Genomic DNA, 24111 nt, shown 5'->3' on the forward strand with positions numbered 1-24111 from the left:
CGACGTGAGGGAACAGTAAAGTCTTTCCACCCCCCCCCAACCATCTCCAGGTGAGATGTCTCAAACAGACACAATATGAGGCAGATTCAGTCTCGCAAAAAAAAAAAAGAATGATAATGCCCTGTGCAGTGTCCCAACACACTTTCCTCATGGCAAGGACAGCGATCTCTCTTCCCTGCCAGCAGTGACTGCACTCACCCCATTTGGTAATGTAGGACCTTGTCTTTGGTGCTGATCCTGCTGGCTGAATTTTCTGTAGCTTCTCAGCTGCAGTGGGAAACATGGATGTTCCCATCCTAGCTAGAATGGCAGGATGTTTCTCTATTAGCTCCTGCAGGGACTGCAAAGGCTCAACAGCATTTCCATTTATTCCCCTTTTCCTCGCCACGCTGCTGGCACCACCTCTACATTTTTACCAACCACACATTTGAAGGCAGATAACTACCCCACTGAACGCTGTAGGAGCTTGCCATCTAAGTGCCTCCACCACCTTAGTGACAACATCCAGCTGTTGAAACCATCTACATGATCCCTCTGCACTGCCTGGAAAAGGAACTGGTGCCCTATGAGCAGCCAAGGCATCACTATTCATTAGGAAATACTGCAAAAATTTTGGCCACGGACCATATTTAATGAATTAATTTTCCTTCTTCTAGAAGATAGATGACTGGTAGAAAAATCATGCACCCACTTTAATATCTGAAAGGCTGTGAGGCAATTTTCCTAATTCTCAATTTGAATCTTCTCTGTAGCACATTCACCCTAATTCATATGGCTCGAAACTAACTTTCTAACCCTGTTAAGTAGTGAGCCCTGAGACAGACTGCCTAGGGATGCTGAGGAGTGTCCTCCACTGGCAATAGTCAGTGAAATCTTGGGTTGCCTCAGAGCAGGCACTGGGTGAGGTTCTCCAGAGGTCCTTCCCAGGTCTGTAACATGATGATCACAGGGGCAGTGTTGAACACTGGGTTGAGTAGCAGTTTGAGTTCCTTGGTTGAAGGATATCTGCGATGGACAAGTCATCTTATAGTTCCTTGCCTCAGTTTCCCTCTGAAAAACAGAGATCTCACCCAACAGGAGAGCTCCTAAGTATTCCAGTCACTATTGATTTGCATACCAATTGGCCAAATGGCCTAGGTGAGCTTGCCCCATTGGGTGTCCATGTTACAAAAGCCATGCATGGGGAATCTCTTCCCCCAGACTGGGCTAGGGCCACAGGTTCAGGTCTTGTAACTGCTCCTTCAGTCATTCATCCTTCTGCTGCTGAAGCAAAGCACTGTCCCATGGTTACCCTGGATCCCAGCATAAAAAATACCCTGTATTGAACAGGTGCTAAAATCATAGGATCTTTTAGGTTGGAAAAGACCTTTAAGATCACCAAGTCCAACCATTAACCTAGTACTGCCAAGTCCACCACTAAACCATGTCCCTAAGCACCACATCTACACATGTTACGCCAGGTTTGGAAGAGTATTTACATTTACATCAGTCTGCTTTTAAACAGGACTTTGGTACCCAGAGCCTGTTGTGTTTGGGGTTTTTTTAATTTTCTGAAAGTCTACCCTTCAGCCCGAGCCACCAGGCTTGCTCTTGTTCAATGCTTTGTAATTCCCCTTGGGATGCTGTTGCAAGGGAGGTTGTACACAACGGGCAGCCAGCTTTCCCCACTGCTTGCCCAGCAGGGAAAACTCCAAGACGGAAGGGCAAGGGGAGCAGTAGACTGCCCTCCATTCTTCCCACAGGGATCAGTAAGAAGGATTGGGCTCGTCTGAGCACCAGGGAGATCAGCTGCCTGCTAATTCACGGGAACCCTCGTGGAACGAACTGGCCATCTGGACCCTCCAGTCCTTGCTGCCAGGTGAGTGTAGGGGACTTCATTCCCACCTTCACCTCCTATGTGAAGCTCTACAGCTGCTTGTGCGATGGGAAATGTGCTGGGCTAAGCAAAATGTTCCCAGCACCTCTCCCAAGTCACTCGCATGCAACACGAGCACAAAGGCACCCCTCTGGAAAGCATATTTTTTGTAAATTTGGTTAATTTTGCAGCTTTGTGGGCATCACTAGCTGAGCATCACCTGAACAGAGCATTTGAGGAAGGGAGTGGCATCAGACTGAAGGGGCTAAAAGATCCTTTAAATTACTTGTGGTTGCAAAGAGATGTGTGACATTGAACTATACATGCCACTTGCTTGCAAACAGTGGTTATCAGAAGTCAAGGAGTGCTTCAGTACAAAGTCTCCACCACGGCGACCTCCCCTGTGGCTTTCTTGCTGGTTCTGAAGAGACCCCAAATGCAAGAGGAACCCAACAGAGCTCCACTCTGGAGGGAGAAAGCCTGAGGAGTCTGGATGAAGCCATTATCCAGCAATTGCAAAGAAGGAGGTTGCTATTCTAATCTGTTTAACTGGCATTTCTGTGCTCCTTTTTGGTACTTCAGGACCGGAGTCCAAACACATGACCGGCCATACTGCCTGGGGGATTGCTCCGCAGTACTAATCCCCCAGAGCACATGCTCATTAAGCATTGGTTAGGAAAATTTCAGGTATTTCATTCTAAATGCAAATTCTGCTCCTTTCCCCTGAAGTTCCACATCCCACATGATTTTCCTGACTGCAAATGCGGCAAAGAAAATGAATAATTAATTTACGGGGTGTGTGCATTCACATTCAATGACAGCCTGTTGCCCTCTGCACCCAGCTTGGTGTAGAGCCTGTCTTTTGGAGAACACCCTGGACACTTAATAGCGTGAAAAAACAAGAGAGGTGACTGTTCATTCACTGCCTTATGTCTACTTGACTGGCAGACATGTAAGATGTCGCCTTGGCTGAGCAAAGAGATTTAACACACCGATGCTCTCTTTACACTGCTGCTCTCACCTCCTGCCCTCCAGCAAGGGATCTGAGAAGAACTAAAGATTTTGCAATGTATTTTACTGTTCATCTGAGAAATGGTGAATAAAAAGGTCAGACCTACACCCTTGGAGACAAGCGTCTTTGTCCTTACCAAACCCAGGATTCAGATCAGGAAGAAAAACAATGTCTCTTGGATGAGCTTAAACTAACAAACCCATCTTTGGGATCTCTAAACATTGAATGTGCACGACAGCCAGCAATGTCGCTACGTACCACTCCTTCTACTCTTTGTCCTGCTGTAAGTTGGCATGCTTGGGAAGCTATGACAGTTTGTATTTTTGCATTCATCCTGGAGCTCCAAATCAGAACCAGGGCTTTGAGGTCAGAAGATATTAGTCTGAATATGGCAGCCATCCATTTTCTTCTTGGCTAAGAAATGTCTTCCCTCCTAGCTTGATCAACGAGTAAGCTCTCAACAGAGACAACCCACTACTTCTCTAGGTAATTAGCTCCAAAGGTTAAATCATCATTAGTTTAAAATGAAGTAAGTATCTTCTCCTCATCTGCATTTGCCTTCAGCTTCCCAACTGAGGCCAGTCATATCTTACCAACCACAACTGACCCCATAGATGGGCCCACGTGTCAGGGTTTTGCCCTGCTGCTGCACATCCACTTCCCTCATGCCAGGGTCTCACCCACCACTTGGCTTGGAGAGATGACCAGGGCATGGAGCGGAGGGAGGCCAGGATGATACGCCATGTCTGGGAAACTCTTTGCAAGAGTCATGTGCCTTTGCTTTGATATCAGGCTGGGTCCTCTTCATGGTATGACCTGCGTCTACTATTTTTTCAGCGCTTCAGTGCTTGATGTCTGCTCCCTGTGAAGGTACTTACAGACTGCTCCCATCAGTTCTCACTCTGCTTTTCAATGAACTGAACACTTAGGCTCTCACAGTAAGAACTTCAGACCACCTGCCACGGTTTCTGAGCCCATCTTGGGTAAATCACAGATACTTCTGATCTCCTGCCATCCAGTGCTGCCTGGGACATCCCTGTCTCCTTGGGCTGTAGTCTGTCCTTTTGCTTTCTTTTCTGCACAAAAGGTGAGTTCTCCCATCTGCTCAGGTTTGCCCTCAAAGCCTATGTGAAGGTTGGCTGTCTAGGACTTGCTGAGAGGTGGGTAACTCGAGTTAAACCCCCACCTTGGTGGAGGAGAGCCCGGACTTCGAGTCTCACTAGGTGAGTGCTTTAGCTACTGAGGTGTTGTCTAAAACATGAGCATCTCCCCTGCCTGAGCTTTGGATTGAAACATTCATGGTAATGGTCATTCACTTACACCTTCCCTTCCTGTAACACAAATATTTTCATCCTTGCAAGAAGAAATAATTTTTAACTCCTTCAGTGCAGATTACATGGAGAGTAAAATCCAGTCTTCTGGTTTTGTTACCTATCATGTCATTTAATGTGGGGAACAGATGCATTTTCATTAAAAGCAGCAGTACTGCCCTGAATGCAATGGCAACAGAAATTCACTGAGAGAATCTGCTGATTTTTTTACACACAGGATGGCACTTCCTAAGTTTTTATAAGTGAGCAAACAGTATGAGACTCTTGTGATGGAGATGTGGCGACACAGCAAGCACCACCTGGCCAGCACACTGCCAGCCACCGTGCTGAGAAAGTTCCCTTGTTTATGTCTTAATTGCCACCTCCGCACGGATGGATCAGCTTGAGGTCGTGCTGACAGGTGATGTGAGGAATGCGAGGAAGCTGTCACCTCGGCAAGGCAGGTCACCACAGCAATAAGCTGCAGAAAACATTAGAATTACCATTTCTCATGTGACTGGTGCGTCCATGACACAGCCTGCCTGCAGGCTCTGCATGCCCTGGGAGGTGATCAGCACAGAGGGTGTTTTTTTGGGAAAAACTCTGATCACTGAAAGTCAAGAAAAGCCTTTCCTACAGCCTTTGGATCAGACCTTTAGTGACCACCAGATTTCCAGTGAATACTGGTATCAGGAAATGAGGAATAGCTGCTTTGAACAAGAGATGCATTTTGGTGTAAAGAATTACCTCCCCGTCAGCGGCGGGTCCAGCTGCCTGGACAAGTGATGGAAAAAGAGAGAGTCAAGCGGGGCTGCAAGCTGACACGTAAAGGTATAGGTGACAGTGTGGGGGGGTAAAGATCCGTCATGAAGCCCTGGATCCTCAGAAAGGCTCCTTGGTGTCTAGTCATGGATGCAACACCATGCAACTAAACAACATCCTGCGAGGGCTGTTTTAGGGAACATGCAGATTTTTCTCTAGCTATTCCTGCAGCATTCAGCCTTACATGATGAGAACCACAGGATTAGGTACTAATTAGATTTGAGGGTACTCCCGTTTGGCTTCTCTTTCTGGTGGGTGGATGCTGTTCTCAGGGAAGACCTGGTAATGTGTTCATCGCTTTTTTTTACAAAAAGGGATGTTCCAGTCATCCTACAGTTCTGGGATCTCCAAACCCAGAAAATTCCAGCTAGTCAAAGTAAAACCAACCTTTCCTACACAGAAGAGCACAGCCAACCTGCCAATCAATAAGCCAAATAACTAAAGGGAGAAAAGACTGCAGACGCTAAGGTGGCTTACTGCCGTAAGACAGTCCAGGGTGGGAGTAGTCTTGATGCATTAGATACAGATACTTTGCATTTTTGAACATTAGGGGGTTTTTGTCATGCAAGTAGCTCAAGGAAGAAAGTACAGCACTAACGCACACTGCAGTCTGTCATTCTGCAAGTGCAACTGAAACCCAGGGAAATGATGCTTGTAACTGAAACCACCTATAAATGGGGTGTAATCTTCGCAACATGAGTGACAGAGAGGTGTCAGGCATTGTGCAATAGGTAGAGTTTCTAGCCAAAGACTTCAGTACCCAAAGGGCCTGATTTTCAACAGATCTCAGGTAGAACTGAAACTTTCTAAAAAATCTGGCTTCTGTCTGAAAATTGAGCACTTCAACCATGCCCTAAGCTCTCCTAATTTGTCAGATTGACTATGGATCAGCTAAAAATGTAAAAACTTATTTCTTTTGACCCAGCTAAAAAAACCAAACAACCTCATTAGCGAGACCTCCAGCGGTATGAAATGTCTGAGACACAACTGACTTCCGTCCAGTCGTGCTGATTTCCATAAGCTGAGAATCAGGATACCATGAAATGCCAAGGTGGTGATCTCTCTGGAGGCTGAGTGTGAAGGGTTTTAAAAGACAGCAAGTGAAAGGAATGTGATCCTCTGTGCCTTCCTCCGCCAGGAGCTGCAGGCATTAATCACAGCCCTCGATGACAGCTCCAGGCCGTGCCATCCTGTTTGCCTTTTCGCAAAGCATCGCACCAGTCTGTGAAAGGACCATGGAGATTCAATTCCAGCTGCAGGATCTCAGAGCTTGTTTGGTCCTCTGCATGCCAGCACTAATCTCCTAACAGAGTTACCGAAACTCTCTCATATTTTGGATTAGGACAAGATAGACAATTGCCCAATGAGGCTGACACCGCATGTGTGTTTAGCTATACTGAGGGTGCAAGTTGACACCATGTCGTCGTAGGACATGTCTCACAGCATTAAAAGAAACAAAACTAACCAAAAAACATTTCAGGCATCAGAATGTGATTTTAATCAGAGCTTAAGACAAAAGCTAAAGCTCCCACAAAGCCAAGAGCCTGTCCTGTGATGCGCTTACTACCTAGGAATGGCGTGAAGCAATGCCTGAGCATTTCCTTGCCTCCTCCTGGCCACATCCACAGGCCACTAAAGAGCTGGGAGCTAATATCAGTGTCACCTGTGTTTATACACATAAGCCTGGGGACCATGGAGTAAGACAGAAGCATGCAAATCCTAGAAATGGGAGTTCATTATTACACATCTCTGCTGTGGCTTTCTGCACCAAATCAGCAGACATTGTCCTCTCACCAGTGACAGCATTGTCATTTAGGTGACTTTATGGTTGTCAATGTTTTATTTGTTCCTATCTGACATCCAAACTGGGACTGAGCTGTTCAGATGCAGACATGGCATTTGATCCAGTCAAGCAAGATCATCTCTATGACTATGGGGACAAACAGGTGCTTCCAAGAACCGATTCACTCAATTTGTTGGAGAAATCAGCATTATTTCTCCCCATTGACTACCTAGGAAGCCTGAGGTGACTGGTTTTCATGTGAATGTCTCCTCATCTCTCCCATTCCTGTGGTCCCTGAGCAGCTGGGAATATGTCAAAAGACCACTTAGCTGCCTCTGCAGGACTGGTGTGGCCCTCAAACCACCTTTTGAAGGGTCTTGGTAGCAGTACCACTCAATAAGTTCCAGTCAAAATGGCTACATTAGAGTGAGAGACCACAGAAAACTCCCTCCTCTGGAAAAGCACAGAGAATCAATACGTAGTCTCTGTTCATCTGAGAGTAATCAGGAAACAGGCATCAATTTTTTAAGCCTCCAGCAGGAAGTTCAATAGATTTGCCCTGCATTCAATCCCTCCAAAAAGCCCGGCAGGTAGAGAAGCTGAACAAAAGACCTGACCTTTTCTCCCTCCCTCTGCTTTCACGTAGCCAGAGCAGAACAATGGACCATGGCGGCATCCGATCCCAGCTCGCCGCAGAGTGCTCGGCACAGCCTCCTGAGGAAGGCAATTTCCCTTTGTGCACCGGCTTCTACCAGTGACTGAGTATTTTTCAACAGCCACAATAATTAATCAAATAAAGTATCCTCTTGCAAAGTGGTCGGGTATAATTTCAGCATAATCCAGACCTAGTAGGCTGAGTTGATCTAGGCAAAATGCTGCACTTGCAGGTTAGCCAAATGGTGTTTGCAATCTGTTTTCATGTCCTCTTTATCCATAGATGAAGTCCCAGTCTTGCTAGGGTGTCTACATGGGGCCTGGCACACGGCAAAAACAAATTAGGAGTAAAGTCTATATTTGAAATTGAGGGTGATTTAGCACATAAACATGGTCTCGAGACTGTCCTCCTTGGAGCAGGTGTGTCCTGCACGGTGCTGGGCAGTACTAGAAGTTCCCTTGCTGGTCCTGAGCATACTGGAATGTCCACACAGCACTGTGCCAAGATCAGAGCTCAAATCCTGCCCACCCATGCTCAGGAAACCCCAACAAGCCTGGTCTGAGCAGACCAACAACTCTCAGTGAGGTCACCATGGACCTGCTCCTTTGTGGGCTGCTCAACCCCTGCCATTAACAGAGCAAGGTATACACACAGATGTGGTCGACATCAGGTTGATGTGTTTTACCATGAATGCATGAATTTTGGAGGAGATTCATGTGTAGCATGTCCTGTTTTGGGCCAGGTTCAGGAGACAGCAGCCTTCTCAGCCATCCGGGCTCTGCCAGCCCTGCAGTTGAACCACAGCCATTAGCCCTTAGCTCAGATGCAGGTTTAATCCTTTGGTTGTATTGCTCAGGCAGCTACAAAGACTGTGTCTATAATCTGAGAACAATGCCATGAAGATCCAAGGGAAGAGTGTAGACATGTATATACACCCCATATAGAATGATATATATATATATCCCCTAGATATATACTCTGGCCAATCCTATATTACTGGCTCCATTTAGGAATAACTGGGCCATGTTATGAAGGAGATGATTGAACTGGATCATCTCCTTGGCCCTCCAAGCTTTCTATCTCATGAATCTACAAGACCACAGGCCTTGCTCCAGACAGAAGGCAGGAGAACGAGCACTGCATCCATTGCAGGCTGGCCCCAAAATGAAATTTATGGGGTATCAGATGATTTGTCCCATGGCACACTGGAGCTTGTTCCTGAACTGGTTTCAGAGGGATTTAGGTACTTGGGCTCTTTCTAGGTCTCATGAAGTGCTCCCTTTTAAAAGAGTCTCTGGATGATCTTGTCACCACCGAGACAACGTGTGGCAGAGGTAAGATCTGAACATCAGACTATTCTCAGTCCAGTAACTTAATTATTAATCCAATGCTGTTTTTTTTTTTTTTTTTTTTCCATAGAAAGGTTCGTTAAAGAGAGTCTTTACTGTACCCACTGTTTCAGTAATCACTCCAGTGAGCTATTGTGCTGTGTTATTCCCTCACGAATCCCAGCCTATTTATGGAGGAGGGGATGATGGTATCCTCATTTCACACAGAGCGAAACTGAGACATGGAGGGAGGACATGACTTACCCCAAGGTCACGCAGGAGAACCAGGAAGGTGCGATACACCTCTTACAGACACCCAAGTCTGTGCCTATGACTCCAGATCAAAATGCCTTTAATAAAGGCAGCTCCCCTGCTCTTTTCTGTCCTTAATTTGTCCTAATAAGCAGCTGTCTCACCCTCTACTCTTGCTGGTCCCTAATGGTCTGGCCTCGGCTGTGCTCTCTCCTTCAGTGCTATTAGTGCTGGCTGGAGCAGGGCTTCTGCAAGCTGTTATAATCCTGCGAGGTTTTTTCTCAGCAGGAACCCCTTTGCTGGGATTTTCGGTGAAATCCTCCCTCCGCCTGCCCCAACACTATCCTCTTATCTCTCATGGTCCTGGAGAAATTCAGGACGGCCCTTCAGAGAGGCTGGGGTCAGCCTCCAAATGCAGGGACTAGTAGGAGTAAGTGGGTTCAAATCAGAAGATATCAGCCCTGTTTTATCTTGCTGAGACTCCTGATGACTCCAAAGGGTGTTTTGCTTGAACAGGGACTGTACAAATTAAGTAGAGACTCTGCTCTGCCCTTCCAAGGTGCCTTTGGTGCAATCACCATCTCATCCCTCAGGGCAGCATGAGGCAGTACTGGGAGACATCAGCCCTTTAATAGCCCGGAAGAAAGGGGGACAGACGCTCACTGACTCATTGGCTGCACAGACAAAATGCTATACCAATTTTGCAGCTGGGGAAACTGAGTCATGGGGGGCTGTTTGCTGCTTCATCTACTGCTCTTCACATATTGGTGGTGTATCGAGTTGCTAGATGTGCTTCAGCACATGGGATGCTCCATGCTCTCAGGGGCATCATATGGATGAGCTGAACTCATGCTTGCAGGTCTTTGTCAAAGCAGAGTTAGACTAAAGCATATATGAGGGGGTAGATTTAGATGAGATGTGAGGCAGAAATTCTTCCCTGTGAGGGTGCTGAGGCCCTGGCACAGGTTGCCCCGAGAAGCTGTGGCTGCCCCTGGCTCCCTGGCAGTGTTGAAGGGCAGGTTGGATGGGGCTTTGGGCAACCTGGGCTAGTGGAGGGTGTCCCTGCCCGTGGCAGGGAGGTTGGAACTGGATGGGCTTTGAGGTCCCTTCCAACCCAAACCATTCTATGGTTCTATGATATATTAGGTGTTGCACAGGCATAAAGTAAAAGTCAGTGCATCCCTAAGCAGCATGGATGGGCAAAAGAACTGGAGGCTCCAGGAGGTGAAGTGACTTTGCCAAGTTTCCACCTGGTGAAGAGCAGAGCAAGAAATAATAATAGAAGTCCGTCTGTGAGCAGCAGAGCTAACAAAAGCCTCATTTAAAACCATGAAACTCCAAATAATAAGATTTCTTGACACTCAATAGGACATAGTCCCCCCAAGAAGCCTTTCCTGCAGGTAGGGCATCCAGAACAGCTTTCTCACCCTACCTGGGCTCTCTGGTGTCCCACGGGCGCTGTCATCGTGCTGCAGGGTGCTAGTTTCCTCCCATGCCCGCCTGTATATTTTAAGGAAGTGCCCAGGAACTTCATTTCCTTGCTACAGCTCTGTCAAATTTGGAGTGAACTTGGTCAACAAACTACCATGATTAGGTGACACATCTAAAGAGACAGGCAGTGTGACCACACAACCCTTCTTTCCTATGGAAATCAGACTAGATGAGCGAGTCAGCTTTAATCAGGTACTTAATTTATTCTGGTTTTAACAAGCTGCTCTGTTCCCACCCTTGTTTGCAGTATTTTGAGATATTCCTCTGAGGAAAGGGGTGGCTGTTGCTATTCATAATTTGCTCTCAGCTACACCTAAGAAATGGGTGTTTGCTGGAGACAAGTCCCACTCCCTGGGTTGAGTTCAACATCACAGCTGCACCTGAAAATCTTGACTTTTGTTCCAGCCCTTTTTATTTAACATCTTCCCTGACTGCTGAGCTCAGCGCTGGGAGGACAGGACCTGGTTTGCTACTCCATGCGGTAATCTGCTGTGCACAAAACCCAGATATAACAGGGCACTGGGGGACATCCAGAGGGTTATTTCCTAGAGCAATAAGGTTGCCCAAACAGCTTTCATCCTCTGTTACCCACCAGCCTAATCTGTACTGGTACAATTAACCTGAATGAACAGCAGTCCCAATTTGCCCCATCATGATATCCCAAGCTGATATGGCTCTCACAGTGATTTGGCCAAGATCACTGGGTGCTCTCTTGTCTCCCCCCGGTGCTTTGGGTGCAGGCATGACATTTAGCAGTGGAGAAAGCAACATCTCAATGCACTCATTAGCACTGGTGACATCACCAGGCAGAGCTTCCTCCCTGTTGTGCTGGAGAGGAGCAATTTCTTACATGGGAGGGACGATGTCCTTGCAGTATACCTGCTCTGAGAGACCTCCCCAGCGCGACAGCAGATTGGGCTGACCTGCTCATTAATCGTTTATAAGTCTCCGTGTACCGCTTTACTGAATTACATAAAAGGTCTAATAGTTCCTGCTATGGATCCTGATCCCTGGGTGAGCTGTGTCTCAGCAGTCGAAGTGCTCTGAGATAGTTGGTAGCCCTGAAAGCCTGCAGAAATGCAAAGAAATCCTAAAGGACTTAGGATTAATGAAGAGCTTTGTCCATCCTTTTTTTTAGCTCCAGGATGCTGTAGCACCACCAGCCTGGCATGGGAGCATGTTTGGGAGGTGTATCAGTAACAACATTGACAGCTCATGGGGACTTTCAGTAATTCCAGCAGCACAATGTTTTCTTGTGTCTGTGCCAAAGACCGCTCTGGGCTCTTGCAGCTCTCCAGCATACAAAAAACATGCATAAAGCCAACTATGCCTGACCTTTTCCTGCACTTTACTTCCAAAGACAGACCACAGAAGTCTGGGTTATCCTGGTTATGTTGTTCTACCAGGACTAAAAGCAGGCAAGAAGCTGAGCAGAGGAACTGAAGAGCAAATGGGGATCGTCTTGCTCACTCTGACAGTCCTCTGCAAGCAACTTCTCAATGGGCTTGAAGAAGGCTCTTGCATGGAGGTTACAGATGAAACAACCACTCCCTTTATTACTCTAGGTAGAAACCTTCTGCAGGCTGTAGGAGAGACAAACCCAGTGTGTGTGTGTGTGTGTGGTTTCTGGAGTTCGTCTCAGCCCAGGGTAAATCTGCTGGCCTCAATGGCGCTGATCCAGCAAAGCTGAGGGATGAGAGGAAGCAGGACAGAAATAGCCAGGGCAACACAATGTAATGGCAACCACCACTGATGCTGGAAAACACCCAAAGGCTTGGACGTGGGAGGCAAAGGGTTGACGCACTCTAGCTAGGCTTACAGGGCTCCTTCCAACTCTCTACAACATGCACTTACTGTGCACCTCCGTCCTCGTGAAAGAGGTCTGCTTGTCCTCCTGACAGCCTCAACCAGGCGAGGGGACCTTATCTCTGATGATGGGAGGTGTTATGGTTGGTGAGTGTTCTCTCCCTGCCCTTTCAGCCCCGCTGTTATGGTGAAGCTCTTTGGTCCCACATCAGCTCAGTGGGACCTTTGCCCAGACTGGGCATTCAGTGCCACCGGGAGGCAACGCATTTTCTTCTCCCAGCCTCTCTCATCAGCATCAATTCAAACTCCCCACACACCAACGTGCACTGGGCATGGAAAACCAGCTTGTTGACTTGCAAAGCAACCCTCAGGCTAACAACAGCATGGGTCAGCTCTGGGATTCTCGAGAAACCACCTGCCAACCCTGGCCTTTCTTGCAGTGATCTAGCTGATCACCATCTTTGTGGGAATTACTTAATGGCTTGCAAGAGATCTGATATAGAACCTGCAAAAAAATCCCATTAAGCTCCTTCTGCATTTGCTGGCATGAAAGTATTTTCAATAAAAAAGGAAAAGAACCGGCTTTATTTTCCTTGACCCACATGATACGTGGCACTGCTACTAAAGTGATGAGGCTGACACCTTATCTTCTCGAAGACAATTCAGAATTGCAACGAGGCAAATATCTCAGAAGAGTTGTTTCAAGGAGGGTCTCAGGGCATGAACAACTCTTGGTGAGTGGGAAACATGAGCTCATGAGCTCTACATCAAAAAGCCCTTACTGGATCCAGCTTGTGGGGTCCCCACCTATTGAGTTTCTCTGACAGTGGACAACAGAGGATGCCTAGGGAACAGTATAAAAGCAGGGTGAAGATTTAGCGGCACTGCTCCGTAATATTCCCCCAGATTCTAATAAATTGCAGCTCAATAACTTCTAGAGCCAAAGAAGGGTACCTTTTGTCTTTTATATATGTATATATTATAGCTTTTGAGAGGCTTTTCATCAAGAAATTTGTCCAAGTGCTTTTTTTAACCCACCAATACTTTTAGGATCCATAATGTCCTGCAGTAAGGAGTACCATAGATGCCAGGTTGTGTGAACCGTTGCTTGCTTTGAACGTGGTCTGTGTTAGCTTTACTTGATGATCCCTAATTCTTATATTGTAAAGGAAAATTAAAGGAAAATCATCCTTTTGCCTTCACTGCCCAAGCATGATCTTCCATATTCTATAATGCATCTTCTTCCTTTCTCTTTTGCAGCCTGAAGTCTTTGTCTAAACAATTCTTCCTCATGTGGAAGCTGTTCCATACCTCTGACCATTCTTCCTTTTTCTGAATCCTCTCCTGCTGACATACATCATTTTGGGGATGGAGGGACCAGAACGGCACACATCATTATTCCAGTTGCAGGCACACCAGGGACTCACAAAGGTTTTCATTCCACTCCTGACATCTGTTTTGCCTTTTTTGATTTGTATTACTTGAAATAAGTCAACAGAGGAGTGAAACATGCTCTCCGGACAATGCTGGATACCCTGGGGAACACACAAGAGCTGGGTCCTGGTCTCAAGACTAGCACAGCCCAGGTAGGGCTCAGAGAACCTTTTCTCTATGCCTCAGGGTGTTGGGCAGTTGAGTTCTGCTCAGCATTTGCCAAGCCCTCTCAGCTGGAAGGTATTTCATGGCTGCAACCTGTAAGCACCATGAGACTAAACCATAATATTCCTAAAAGTCTTTATATTTATATGGTGCCGTTGACAGCCACCTTCATCCAGGCACTGTAGATACCTGCTATTTTCTATTTATCCTCCTATGCCAACCTTCACGTTGTGCCTATCCTCTCTCCAGCTCTGTGATGATGCCAGGTTTATCTTACCATTTCCAAAGTCAGGAACTGCTGCACTGACTGGCTTTGTCTCCTGGGGTGAAGCCCCCTCCCAGTACAGCTCCCACTGTACAGCCCAGTGTCAGATGGGAAGAAAGGAATCACAGAGGCTCAGTTCTCGCAACAGTCAGCATAACCTCGAGCATGTCCTCTTGCAAGTCTTCCTTTCTTTACACATCTTAAAGTTGGAGGCCAGGCTTCTTGTGCGGCAATAACAGCAGTGGAAACCTCCACCCAAGGCAGCCTGAAAGTCTATAATCAACCTAAAGTTGATTAAAACCTAAGTTTTAACTCCTTTCATGCATGTGGAAACTGTATTCAGGTCATCTGCACCCCGGGCAAACACTTGGTTATTACACCAGGTTAAACGCAGGAAAGGGGACGGCAGCAGTTGAACCAACATGCTGTGAAAGGAACTTGCTAGGACTGAGATCCAAGAAGAGCTCAATGCTTTTCTGCAATTGCTCTGAGACTGCCAATGGGATAAAGCACTCAGTTTTTGGATCCCAGCTGGGGTGAGGTAGGAGTTGGTACCTAGCTGCTCAGGCCGGGTAGGTCTGGAGAGGACTCAGCCAAACGGTGCCAAGAAATGAAGGGGTCCCCAGAGATTTCTGGTTTTGGATTTTGAACTTCTGTGTATTTATTTGGCTACTTCAAATCTACTTCAAATGCCTGATTTTCCTTTGATTTCCATACATTGCACTCCCCTTGCAAAGTAGGAACAACCGCACTCTGCTCTCTCCCCGTATCCTGACTGCAAGAGCTTTTCAGAGCAGAGGCTCTGTGCACAGCTCCAGGCACAGTGGGGCTTGGGGATGTTACCAGGAGATGGGTGGATGGACAACCTAAGCTTGGACACTGCTGAGGCAGTCCTGTCCTGAGAAGCTTTCTGGCCCTACGTAGCAGCTCAGCTGGGGGACCAGACCATCACAAACACATCAGCTCATCCCACATCAGGTTCTCCTTCACGTTGCCTAGCAGAGAGGAGCGTTTCATGGTGCAAAGCTCTCTGACACGCTGTCTACACATCCTGCCAGCCCCTTGGTACAGTGACACTAGTCCCACTCTGCTTCAGGAGCAAGAAACCTCTGGCTCTGCCCCAAACGAACAATAAAAGTCCCTGTTTCTCCTCTCACCCTCAAAAGTGACTGGCAGAGCTGATCTAACAATGAGTGGAGGCAGCAACAGCATGGTGTCAATGTGGACAACCAAAACCATGCCTGGGACTGAGTGCCTGAAGCCACCTCTCCCATCAGACCCCTTTCTGCCGGGCTTGGAAGCTGTTCTCTGCAGCTCCAGGAAAGGCTTTGAAAAAAACCTACGAGCTGACAATGCCTTCATTAATCACAGCATAATCCTTTCCATGGCAACCCAAGGATTGCGAAGTCACAAGTTAGCAAGCATAAGACAGAAACTCTGTACAGCAGACCCCGGTCCATGGAAATCTAATAGTGAGAGAGATGAATTGACTGCTCTGAGGAAGGGAAATGAGTTAGAAATAATACTGCCTTGGAAAAGGGGTTCATCCTGGGCTGGATTCAGATCTCATAAATGTTGGTGTCAGCGGGGAAGTACTGTAACTTCATGAAGTTACTCCAGTCTCACCCCAAAAAGCCCATCACCACAACGTAAACATTAAACACGATTTAGACAAATGTGTTTGGAAATCAGCAGAGCTCAGAGACTGCAAAGCCATGAGTGAAAACAATTTTGACTGTCAACCAAGAGGAGGGAAGTGCTGTCCTGGTTTTTGGCCTTGCTTGTCCCTGTTCTGCTGTCCCTGGGATAGTTTAGACACAGAATAGGGGGAAGACTTGCACAGGGTGTCACAGGGATGCAGGTTTTGTCTGAAGCTTTGGCAAAGCTCAGTCCAAAGCTGCAAAACCATCCCATACCTTCACACCAGCACTGTTGGGACCTTGCAGTCCCTCACGTCATGGGAAGAGAGATAAGACCCCTAGCATCATACAGTGAACAAGGAGGGGAGCGGAGTCAGCTTGCAACACAAGCCATGTCCTCAACATCTTGATGCAAAGCACAGGTTAACCCCATGGGGCTGGTGTTTGGACATAATTTTGCCCTGACTATGGAGACAAGCACTCTCATACCAACACAACAGTCTGGGGCTGTGGAAAGACCAACTCCAGTTCCTGCCAGCGCCTTCCACAGGGGGGATTTAGCAGCCAGGGACAACCAGGCAATCTTAGACCCACTGGCCTGTTGCCTTTCAAACTCTCCCTCCATGTTGCCTACAAGACAGGTCCTCCACCATACACCCAGTCTTCCCAGAGATGCCAAGAGATGCCAGTTCCACCTTTGTTAGGATATTATGACTGTAACTATCCTAGGAAGTCCTGGGAGTGTTCTTTGGTACGGTGCTCAGCTGATCCAGCACAGCCCATGCTCGTAACATTGTACTGCCAAACCAGGCAGCAAAATGCAAACTGTTTTGTGGGAATTGCTTATCCCACACTGGCTCTCGTTCCCTGCCCAGGGTTGGTCCTAATAATTTAAACAGCCCAGGAAGGTCCTGGGCATTGCTTACCAGCACTGGTGTGACCCAGGGGACACGTCACCAAAACACAGTCTGGACACAAGCCGTGCTAGACTGCAACCAGGGGAAACTCCTGATGCTCTCCGAAGAGCAACACCAGGTGCCTGAGAGCAAGTTGTGCTTTAACTGCCCGGCTGGTGCATTTGGAGCTGGATCGGAGCAGGGAAAGGGTGAGGTGGTTCTGGGACTGATGGGGTTGGGGGGACACCTGAGATCTTGTGCCACCACCAGCAGGTCCGTGCAGCAGGCACATCCCCAACAGCCTCTTCCCATCCCTAAGCACTTCCAGATGTATCCCGGAATATTGAAAGGGTTGTGGAGCAAAGGGGTGGGGGGGCTGCACACCACAGCACAGGAGGGAAATGACCCCCACACCCCAGCTCACTGCTAGGTGACCCAAGCTAAATTAAGCAGCAGCTAGAAATTACCGAGGCACTAATCCCCGCTGCAGGAGCAGAGCTGGCTCGGGGCTGCTGGGCATTTCTGGCAGCTCTGCGGTCGCGTCGTCTCCCTCGTTCTCACCGAGCCCAGCCCCTTCCCCAGGTTAGATCCGGGCTCTGGAGCAGGCTCGCTGCCATGCAGACCCGCCGGGGGTACCCCCGGTCCATCCCACCCCATTGCATCCTCACCCCGCCCCACTGCAACCGCCGCACCCCATTGCACCCCTATCGCACCTCACTGCCCCTCTCATTGCACCCATCGCACCCCATCCGGAGCATCCCCAGCCCTCAGCCTGGTCCCTCCCGGGTGCAGCCTGTCCCCCCACACCCCCTTCCACCTTACCTTAGCGGGGCATGGCCGGGGCCGGAGCCGGGGAAGGGGCGCTGGTGCCCGGCGCGGAGCCGCGCTGCCTCCGGCACCGAGTGAGGGCAGCGCCTGCCCTGCCCGCTGCTGAGCCTCTTAGCGGGGGAGGAGCCGGGATACAGCCAGCCCCCGGTGTGTGTGGGGGTGTGTGGGGTGTGTGTGTGTGTCCGTCCGTGTGTGTGATGCCTCCAGCCCGGGGACACCGCAAGCGCCGCACTCCCCAAGCATCCCCACACCCCAAAGATGCATCCTCCTGCATCCCTGGGGTCTGCTCCAGACCGTGGTACCCACCAAGAGCCCTGCTGCGATTTAAGCTGCATTTTCAAGTCCTTGTTGTGAGAGTCCTGATGGCTTCTTGGGCAAAGGGATGGCTGGGAGGACCCCTCTGGCCCATGCAAGGAGGTCTCAAGGGTGTGCAAGGGACCATATTGAAATCCTGTGGGATGGGGCCAGGAGCTGACAGGCGTTCTGGTTTGCATGCACCAGCCTGTTCTTGTAAATGTGGAAACTGGGAGAGAGAAACGCTTGAGGACCAGGAAAATGAGAGCTGAGGTTTTGCCTAGAAGCTTAACTCTGACCTGGTGACTCCATGCCCAAATCTGGGCTAGTGTCTTTTCTTCCTGCTGAGAAAGGTGGGGTTGGCTTTTAGCTGTTGTATGAAACATCACTGAGGTTTGTCGCTTTGTTATGAAGCATGGCATTTTAGTTAGTGAATGGTGCAAAACACGCCCTTTTTTTTTTTTTTTTTTTTTTTTTAAGCGTTCACACACACAAGGTGTTTTTAAGCTTTACTTTGGAATGAGAGGGCCTGGAGCTCTCCTGGGGACCAGGATGGCTGAGGTTTTTTAGTGACGGAAGGAAGGACTGATGAGAGGGAGCATCCTTCCTCCAAACTCTGCTCAAAATGTGGGAGAAGTCACATCACAGCCACCCTGTCCCTTCCCCAGCCCTTCGAAACTCCCGGCTGCTGCCCAGCCCTCTCGTGGGAACCAGCTATGAATAGACTTAGTTGACTTTAAGCTCAAGAGAGATGATTTATGACCACCTGGGACCATGCCCGGTTTCACTCAAGCCCTACTCACTGTGCCAACGCGGTTTGTGTGGATGCGAGGGCAAATATTGGCTGTGCCCGGCAATCGCTTTGCTCTGGACCACATCCGATGCACCTGGAAAGGGTCCAGCCTCGGGCAGCTTTTTCTTGTGCCCAGGATGTCCCATGGGTGTGTGGGAAGGCAGCGAGGGAGGCTCTGCCAGGGACATGGGGCCAGATGTGCTCCTCTGCCTGCATTGCTGGGTTTGGAGGTGGGATTTGAAGAGCGCGAAGAGATTTTGGATGATTCCTGCTCAGCAGACTGTTACGGCTGTGGGTCACAGGCTAACCCCTCGATATTTAATACCTGGGACATTGGCCAAGGATGTTGTAGCACCTGAGCAGCTCTGAGGGACAGGTAATGAACCCATCCCCTTGCTGAAAGCCCTGCTACCTCTGTAGCCCTTCTTGCTAGTAATCCCTGGTCCTTTTGAGCAGCAGGAGACTCATATCCATATGGGGGGGGATTGTATACAGGTGTCAGGGTGGGAAGCTGCAGGCTGTAGGAGACCCAGCCCCAAGGGGAAATACTCCAGCCTCATCTTGCAACCATGGCAGGATGTGTGTTCCTCCATGAAGATGCTCTTGCAGGTCAAAAGGAGACTCTGAAGTGTCAGTTTAGTTAGTTTAACGTTAGTGAGCAGAAATCCCTGGCAGATGGCAGCACTGGAGGGATGAGGAGATGCTGCAGGACCCTTGGGGAGCCCGAGCTGGATCCTGCCTGGAGCTGTGCACACCTCTGCTACCTGCTGCTGGTCTCTGAATGTGCACAAGCTCCCCACATCCCACTGATGTGCTGGGGTCCCACACCAATTCCAGCATCCCTGCCCACGTTGCCAGCCCACGTGGTGGTGTGCACCACCAGTACAAGGACAGACAGGGTTTCAAAGCAACCTCCACTTTAAGCTCACTGCCCAGGTACCAGAGAAACCGAGATGTGGGTGCTGGTGGGGAGGCATGACACCCCATGCCTACAGGATCATTGATCTGTGGCTCATCCAGACTTGCACAGACCTTTTTTTTTGAATGTGCACAAAGCAGGACTTGGTAAAGCCACCTGGTCTACACCAGAGCTCTTGTGCTGTATCCAGCACCAAGTATCACAGCCTCATAGGTGCTCAGCCATCTCTACTGCTCAGGACATCCTCCAGGAGAGCATTATAATGTTTGTGAGGTTGAGATGTTTGTGAGGCTCTCTCCCCTGAAGAACATTGCAAGCTGTTTCAGTGATGGAGGCAGAGGAGTAGGATGCTCCTTTCTCTATCTAGGGTTTGGTGACAGTTTGTCCCAGGGCATGATCCCAGGAGCAGGAGGACCTGGATGGGTGCCCCCACCCCACAATAAAAAAGGATTTTTCCAGATGCCTGCTCCAGGCTCTTCAGGGTGGGCTGCAGAAGAGCACAGCTCCTCCATGCTACAAAGACCTTGAGCACAGGCAGGTGATGGAGCTGGGAGCTGAGATGGGAACAAGGTCCCAGTGTCAGCACTTTGGGACCGTGTGTTACAGCGGCAAGACTGGAGACTCCCATGGGCAGGGACAGGCTTTTCACTTTTGCAAATGCAATCTGTTTGTTCTTTGAGGGAAAGCCATCCAAAAATCACATCTTCCTGCTGCTTTGTCCATAATTATTTACATTTTTTTTTAGCAATCTGTAGAGCTTTTTCCAAGTTAGGTGAGGCTCAAATAAACAAGTTCCCTGCATTGAGGTGACTCTGAGGCATAGGATGCAAAGGTTTTATAGTCAGAGGAGGGTACCCTTCCCCTCTGTGGCTTTTCCCAGTGAACGTGAGTGTAACCTTGCGTGAAACCTTCATGCAGATTGCCTTGCCTCAGTCTCAAAGTCCGCAGAGAAAAAAACTTGGAGTTTAGTGAATCAAGCAAATTAAAAAGGCTCTGCAGAGCCACCTTGTGCCCATCAAAAGCATTCTGGAAGAACACAGCAGTTTAAAGGCAGGGAGTCTGAATAAAATATACACAATTTATTTATAGGAGGTTTACAGCTGTACAACGTTGGCTTTCTGTTTGGACCACTCTCTGATCTTGTGCAGCGTGACATGTCAGTGCCTTTGGAGATGAAGACAAGTCATAGCCTGTTTTAACATGCAGACGTCAAAAAGAAATGGATTTCACAGAGTGTAATGGCAGGCTACCTGCAACCGTTGAAATGATTAACAAAAAAAATGGAAAATAAATCAAAGACATGTCCTACACCACCTGGGAGGGATTGGAAAGTGCATATCAGACTTGCTCTCCCCTCAAAAACCCTGAATATTTCTGTTTACTTCATTCAAAGAGAAAAGGCATCAACATTAGGAATGGCATTCAATAACTGCCCTCCCCATCTCTACAAAAAAGACCCCCAAAAAAAGCAACGAAGGTAATTTTTGTTATTCTATTAGAAATGTAGGGGGAAGAAGGCTTCTGCTTTAACTTTTGAAAAGGTTTTGTTTTCTTTTTTTTTAAAGGACAAATATTACTAATATTAAGACATTTTGGTCCTGATATGATATGATTATTTAATCTTTTGAGGAAGCTGTTAAAAAGCTGCCTTTCCTCTCTTTATGGCTTGATTCTCTGCACGAAGGAGGCTGCCCATGGGTACCAGGGCATCCGCTATTCCTTGGCAAGCTTCAGCGTCATTCCTTAGGGATCACGGTGCAGTTTGGCACGTGTCAGGGCACTCCTGGCCAAGTGGCTCTCGTTTCCTGAAGCTATCGGTAGCCCGATTTCCTGAGAAAACAAGGCTAATGCAGGCAGGCTGGCTAAGCCCATCTGCCAGTGATGATGCAAAGCTCCTGTGATGTTCCCGCGATGTTCTCCCTTAACTAAATAGCTTCTTCCTGCCAGGTGAGGTATCTTTAGGCATCACAGTCCCTCTCACATACCACTCTGAACTGTGAGATCTTCTCCTAAGTCCTAAATCATCTATTCTGGCCCCATAATGCTGCTTCCATTTATTTTCAGTGATGAGTCCCATGAACAAAACCAGAATAAAATCAAAATATCTCTGAATCGGTCTTCCCAAATTCAGGGATTTACTTTGACCTTGGGGTTAAAATATCACTTTAACAGACTAGGAGCATTTGAGCCAATTCTGCTAACTAAGCTAGGTCCCAGTGATGGCACCAGGAGTTGGAGGGTGCTCAGTGTAAGCCAGGAATAATTGGGACCTGGAAAGAGCATCCTGCAGGCCACTGCTTGCCTCTAAGGCCTGGAAAACAAGACCTAGGAAAATAAGAAGTTTGGTGAAGAAGCCAATTCATAACCACAGGAGGTAAACTCTGAGAATGAGGAAAGGGGGACAACAGCCTGCAAAAATCGATGAAGTTGTACTCTATGCTTCTGGACCAAGAATTGACCTGGCAGCTAATGTGACTTTGGGGAACATTTTATCACGTTACAAACTTAGAACATCTTTAGGGACTTTAAAAAAAAATTACAGACTTGCACAAACATGGGCATTTAGTAGGACAAACAGAAACCCTACTTGCTATGGCAAAAGAAGGCTTTCCTGTTCGCTTGTCCTTGCAGGCAGAGGACTCTGCTCAGGCCAGAATTTACAAGATTGCAAGATTACATCATATGTATTAATTTCCACTTGCATGCTGGTGACTGCAAAATATCTGCTTGTTAGAAAACTCTGACAGAAAATTCCCTTCACTTGCAATATTTTAAAAGGCACATGAATAAAAATACCCAACCTAACAACAGGAGTTAAAAAAAAATATGTTTTGAAACCTGCCCTGATCAGCTGCTGAAAGGCCAGACACAAGGGTTTGTTGTTGGGCTTATCTGGGATGGTTTATAAGAAGCTGGATTCTGCCACCCAGCGGAATGAGGGAGATAGATAAACTCAGTCTTCATGGCAAACAGGAGCAGAGCACGGCCCTAGACTCGGCCTTAACGACGCGTTTGGGTTGTGCTTGTGAGACTGGCTCTAGCACTGCGCAACTCATTCTGCAGGCCAGTAGATGGGAAATTAAAGGTGAGAGATGGACACTGGTATGAATTAAATATTCCCAGCGTTTTCAGGCTGCACTGGGAGCAGTTCTCCTCTCCTCTAGTACAAGCTAAAATCCCATTATTTTTAAAAATAATTTGGGAAAGCGAGGCACTGCAAAATGATGCAGCAGTAAAGATGGAGCACATTGAGCAAAGCTCCCCATCCCTAGGACCTGACGCTTTGGCCTTCAGTGGAACTGATCGCCTCTTATCCCAACACTGAACGGCCCCAGCAGACAACCCACCCCAGCTGCTGGGGTGAGGTCTTGGGATGAGGACTGCATGAAGACATGGAGGCAGCAGGCACCACGGCAGTTCGAGAGGCACACACAGGAGCTGAGTCCAGACCGATTCAAAAACTTGACCCCAGAGAACAGTTGTCCCACCATGGTTGTTGGCATCTTTGTATCCTTCAGAGTTGCATGGGGTTGAACAAGGCTCAGGAGGGGACAGCTTGTCCCTGAAATGATGGGAGCCTTTAGTCTTGTTACCCCTGTGGATTTGGGACTGCCTTGGTGCATTTTCCTTCCAGCTGCAGTACCCAAACCCATAGCCAGAAACCATCCAAAAGGTCCCAATCTATTTTTTCACTTCTCCTTTGCTGAGGTGCCTCCACAGAGAAGCAATTAAATGGCAGTTTCACGGGAGACGACTCCACGCGTGCTACTCTTAGACCAAGCAGACACACTGAAGATGCATTGAAGCAGCTGGTGGGACCGCGGTGGCCACACGTGTGCATGGTGGCACGTGTGTGCCAGCCCGTGTAAACAAACAGCGTCAGGGCATCATGCTCTGGCTGTCAGGACACACAGCGTGCCTGCGGCAATCCCACAGGGCGCACGGCAGCGATGGGGGCTGCAGAGGATGCCAGCAGAAGGATCGTTGCGGTTCCCCAAAAAGGCACCATTTTTTTAACATCGAAAACACAAGATTGGCTCCTTTGAGTGGAATGCATGCATAGTTCATATACACTTTGCAGATGGCAGGTAGGCTCTGTATGTGTGTGTATATATATATATGTAGGTATGTGTGCATGTATATATACACATATGTGGCACCAGAAGAAGAGTCCTTGAGTACTTAGACGTTGGTGAGGATGTTACTGCTGAGCAGCCTCACAGCGATGGTTCCAGAGAGATCATTTGATCTCCTGTTCCCTTTGTCCTGAAGGTGCAGCGTGTGTACTGACTGCCGGTCACTGGGATCCCCCGTGAGCACCACCTGGCCCAAGAACTCGTCGCTTATTAAGTTGTGGTTCCAGATCTGGGGAAACAAAACAGACATGAAGGCAGGTCTTTGAGGGATGCAGACAACCTTCATGCACCAGGGAGGAGAAGGGGGTTATTTGGGACCTTCTCTGAGCTGGAGTCATGGAAGTGGTTGAACTGTGTGGGGGTTCACTCTGACAGTGAGAGGGGTGAAGGACATGCATTGACCAGATGTCAAGGCTCAGAGGTTGAG

General features: G+C 48.3%; 2 protein-coding genes across 3 annotated transcripts in view; both read right to left on the reverse strand.

The window, feature by feature from the left end:
* MYO7A (myosin VIIA) overlaps window positions 1-17636 on the reverse strand; it is a 104082-nt gene extending 86446 nt beyond the window's left edge. For both annotated transcript variants that reach the window (XM_075742532.1, XM_075742531.1), the window contains exon 1: window positions 17537-17636. The gene's annotated coding sequence lies outside the window, so the exon portion shown is untranslated. The remainder of the gene's footprint in view (window positions 1-17536) is intronic.
* Window positions 17637-20606: 2970 nt separating this feature from the next.
* Window positions 20607-24111, reverse strand: part of CAPN5 (calpain 5) — a 59451-nt gene continuing 55946 nt past the window's right edge. The window contains exon 13 of the mRNA XM_075742534.1: window positions 20607-23913. Coding sequence (XP_075598649.1) covers window positions 23731-23913 — 183 coding nt within the window. The 3' untranslated portion in view covers window positions 20607-23730. The remainder of the gene's footprint in view (window positions 23914-24111) is intronic.

This window comes from Balearica regulorum, chromosome 1, assembly GCF_011004875.1.
Source record: "Balearica regulorum gibbericeps isolate bBalReg1 chromosome 1, bBalReg1.pri, whole genome shotgun sequence".
In the NCBI taxonomy this organism is placed as follows: Eukaryota; Metazoa; Chordata; class Aves; order Gruiformes; family Gruidae; genus Balearica; species Balearica regulorum.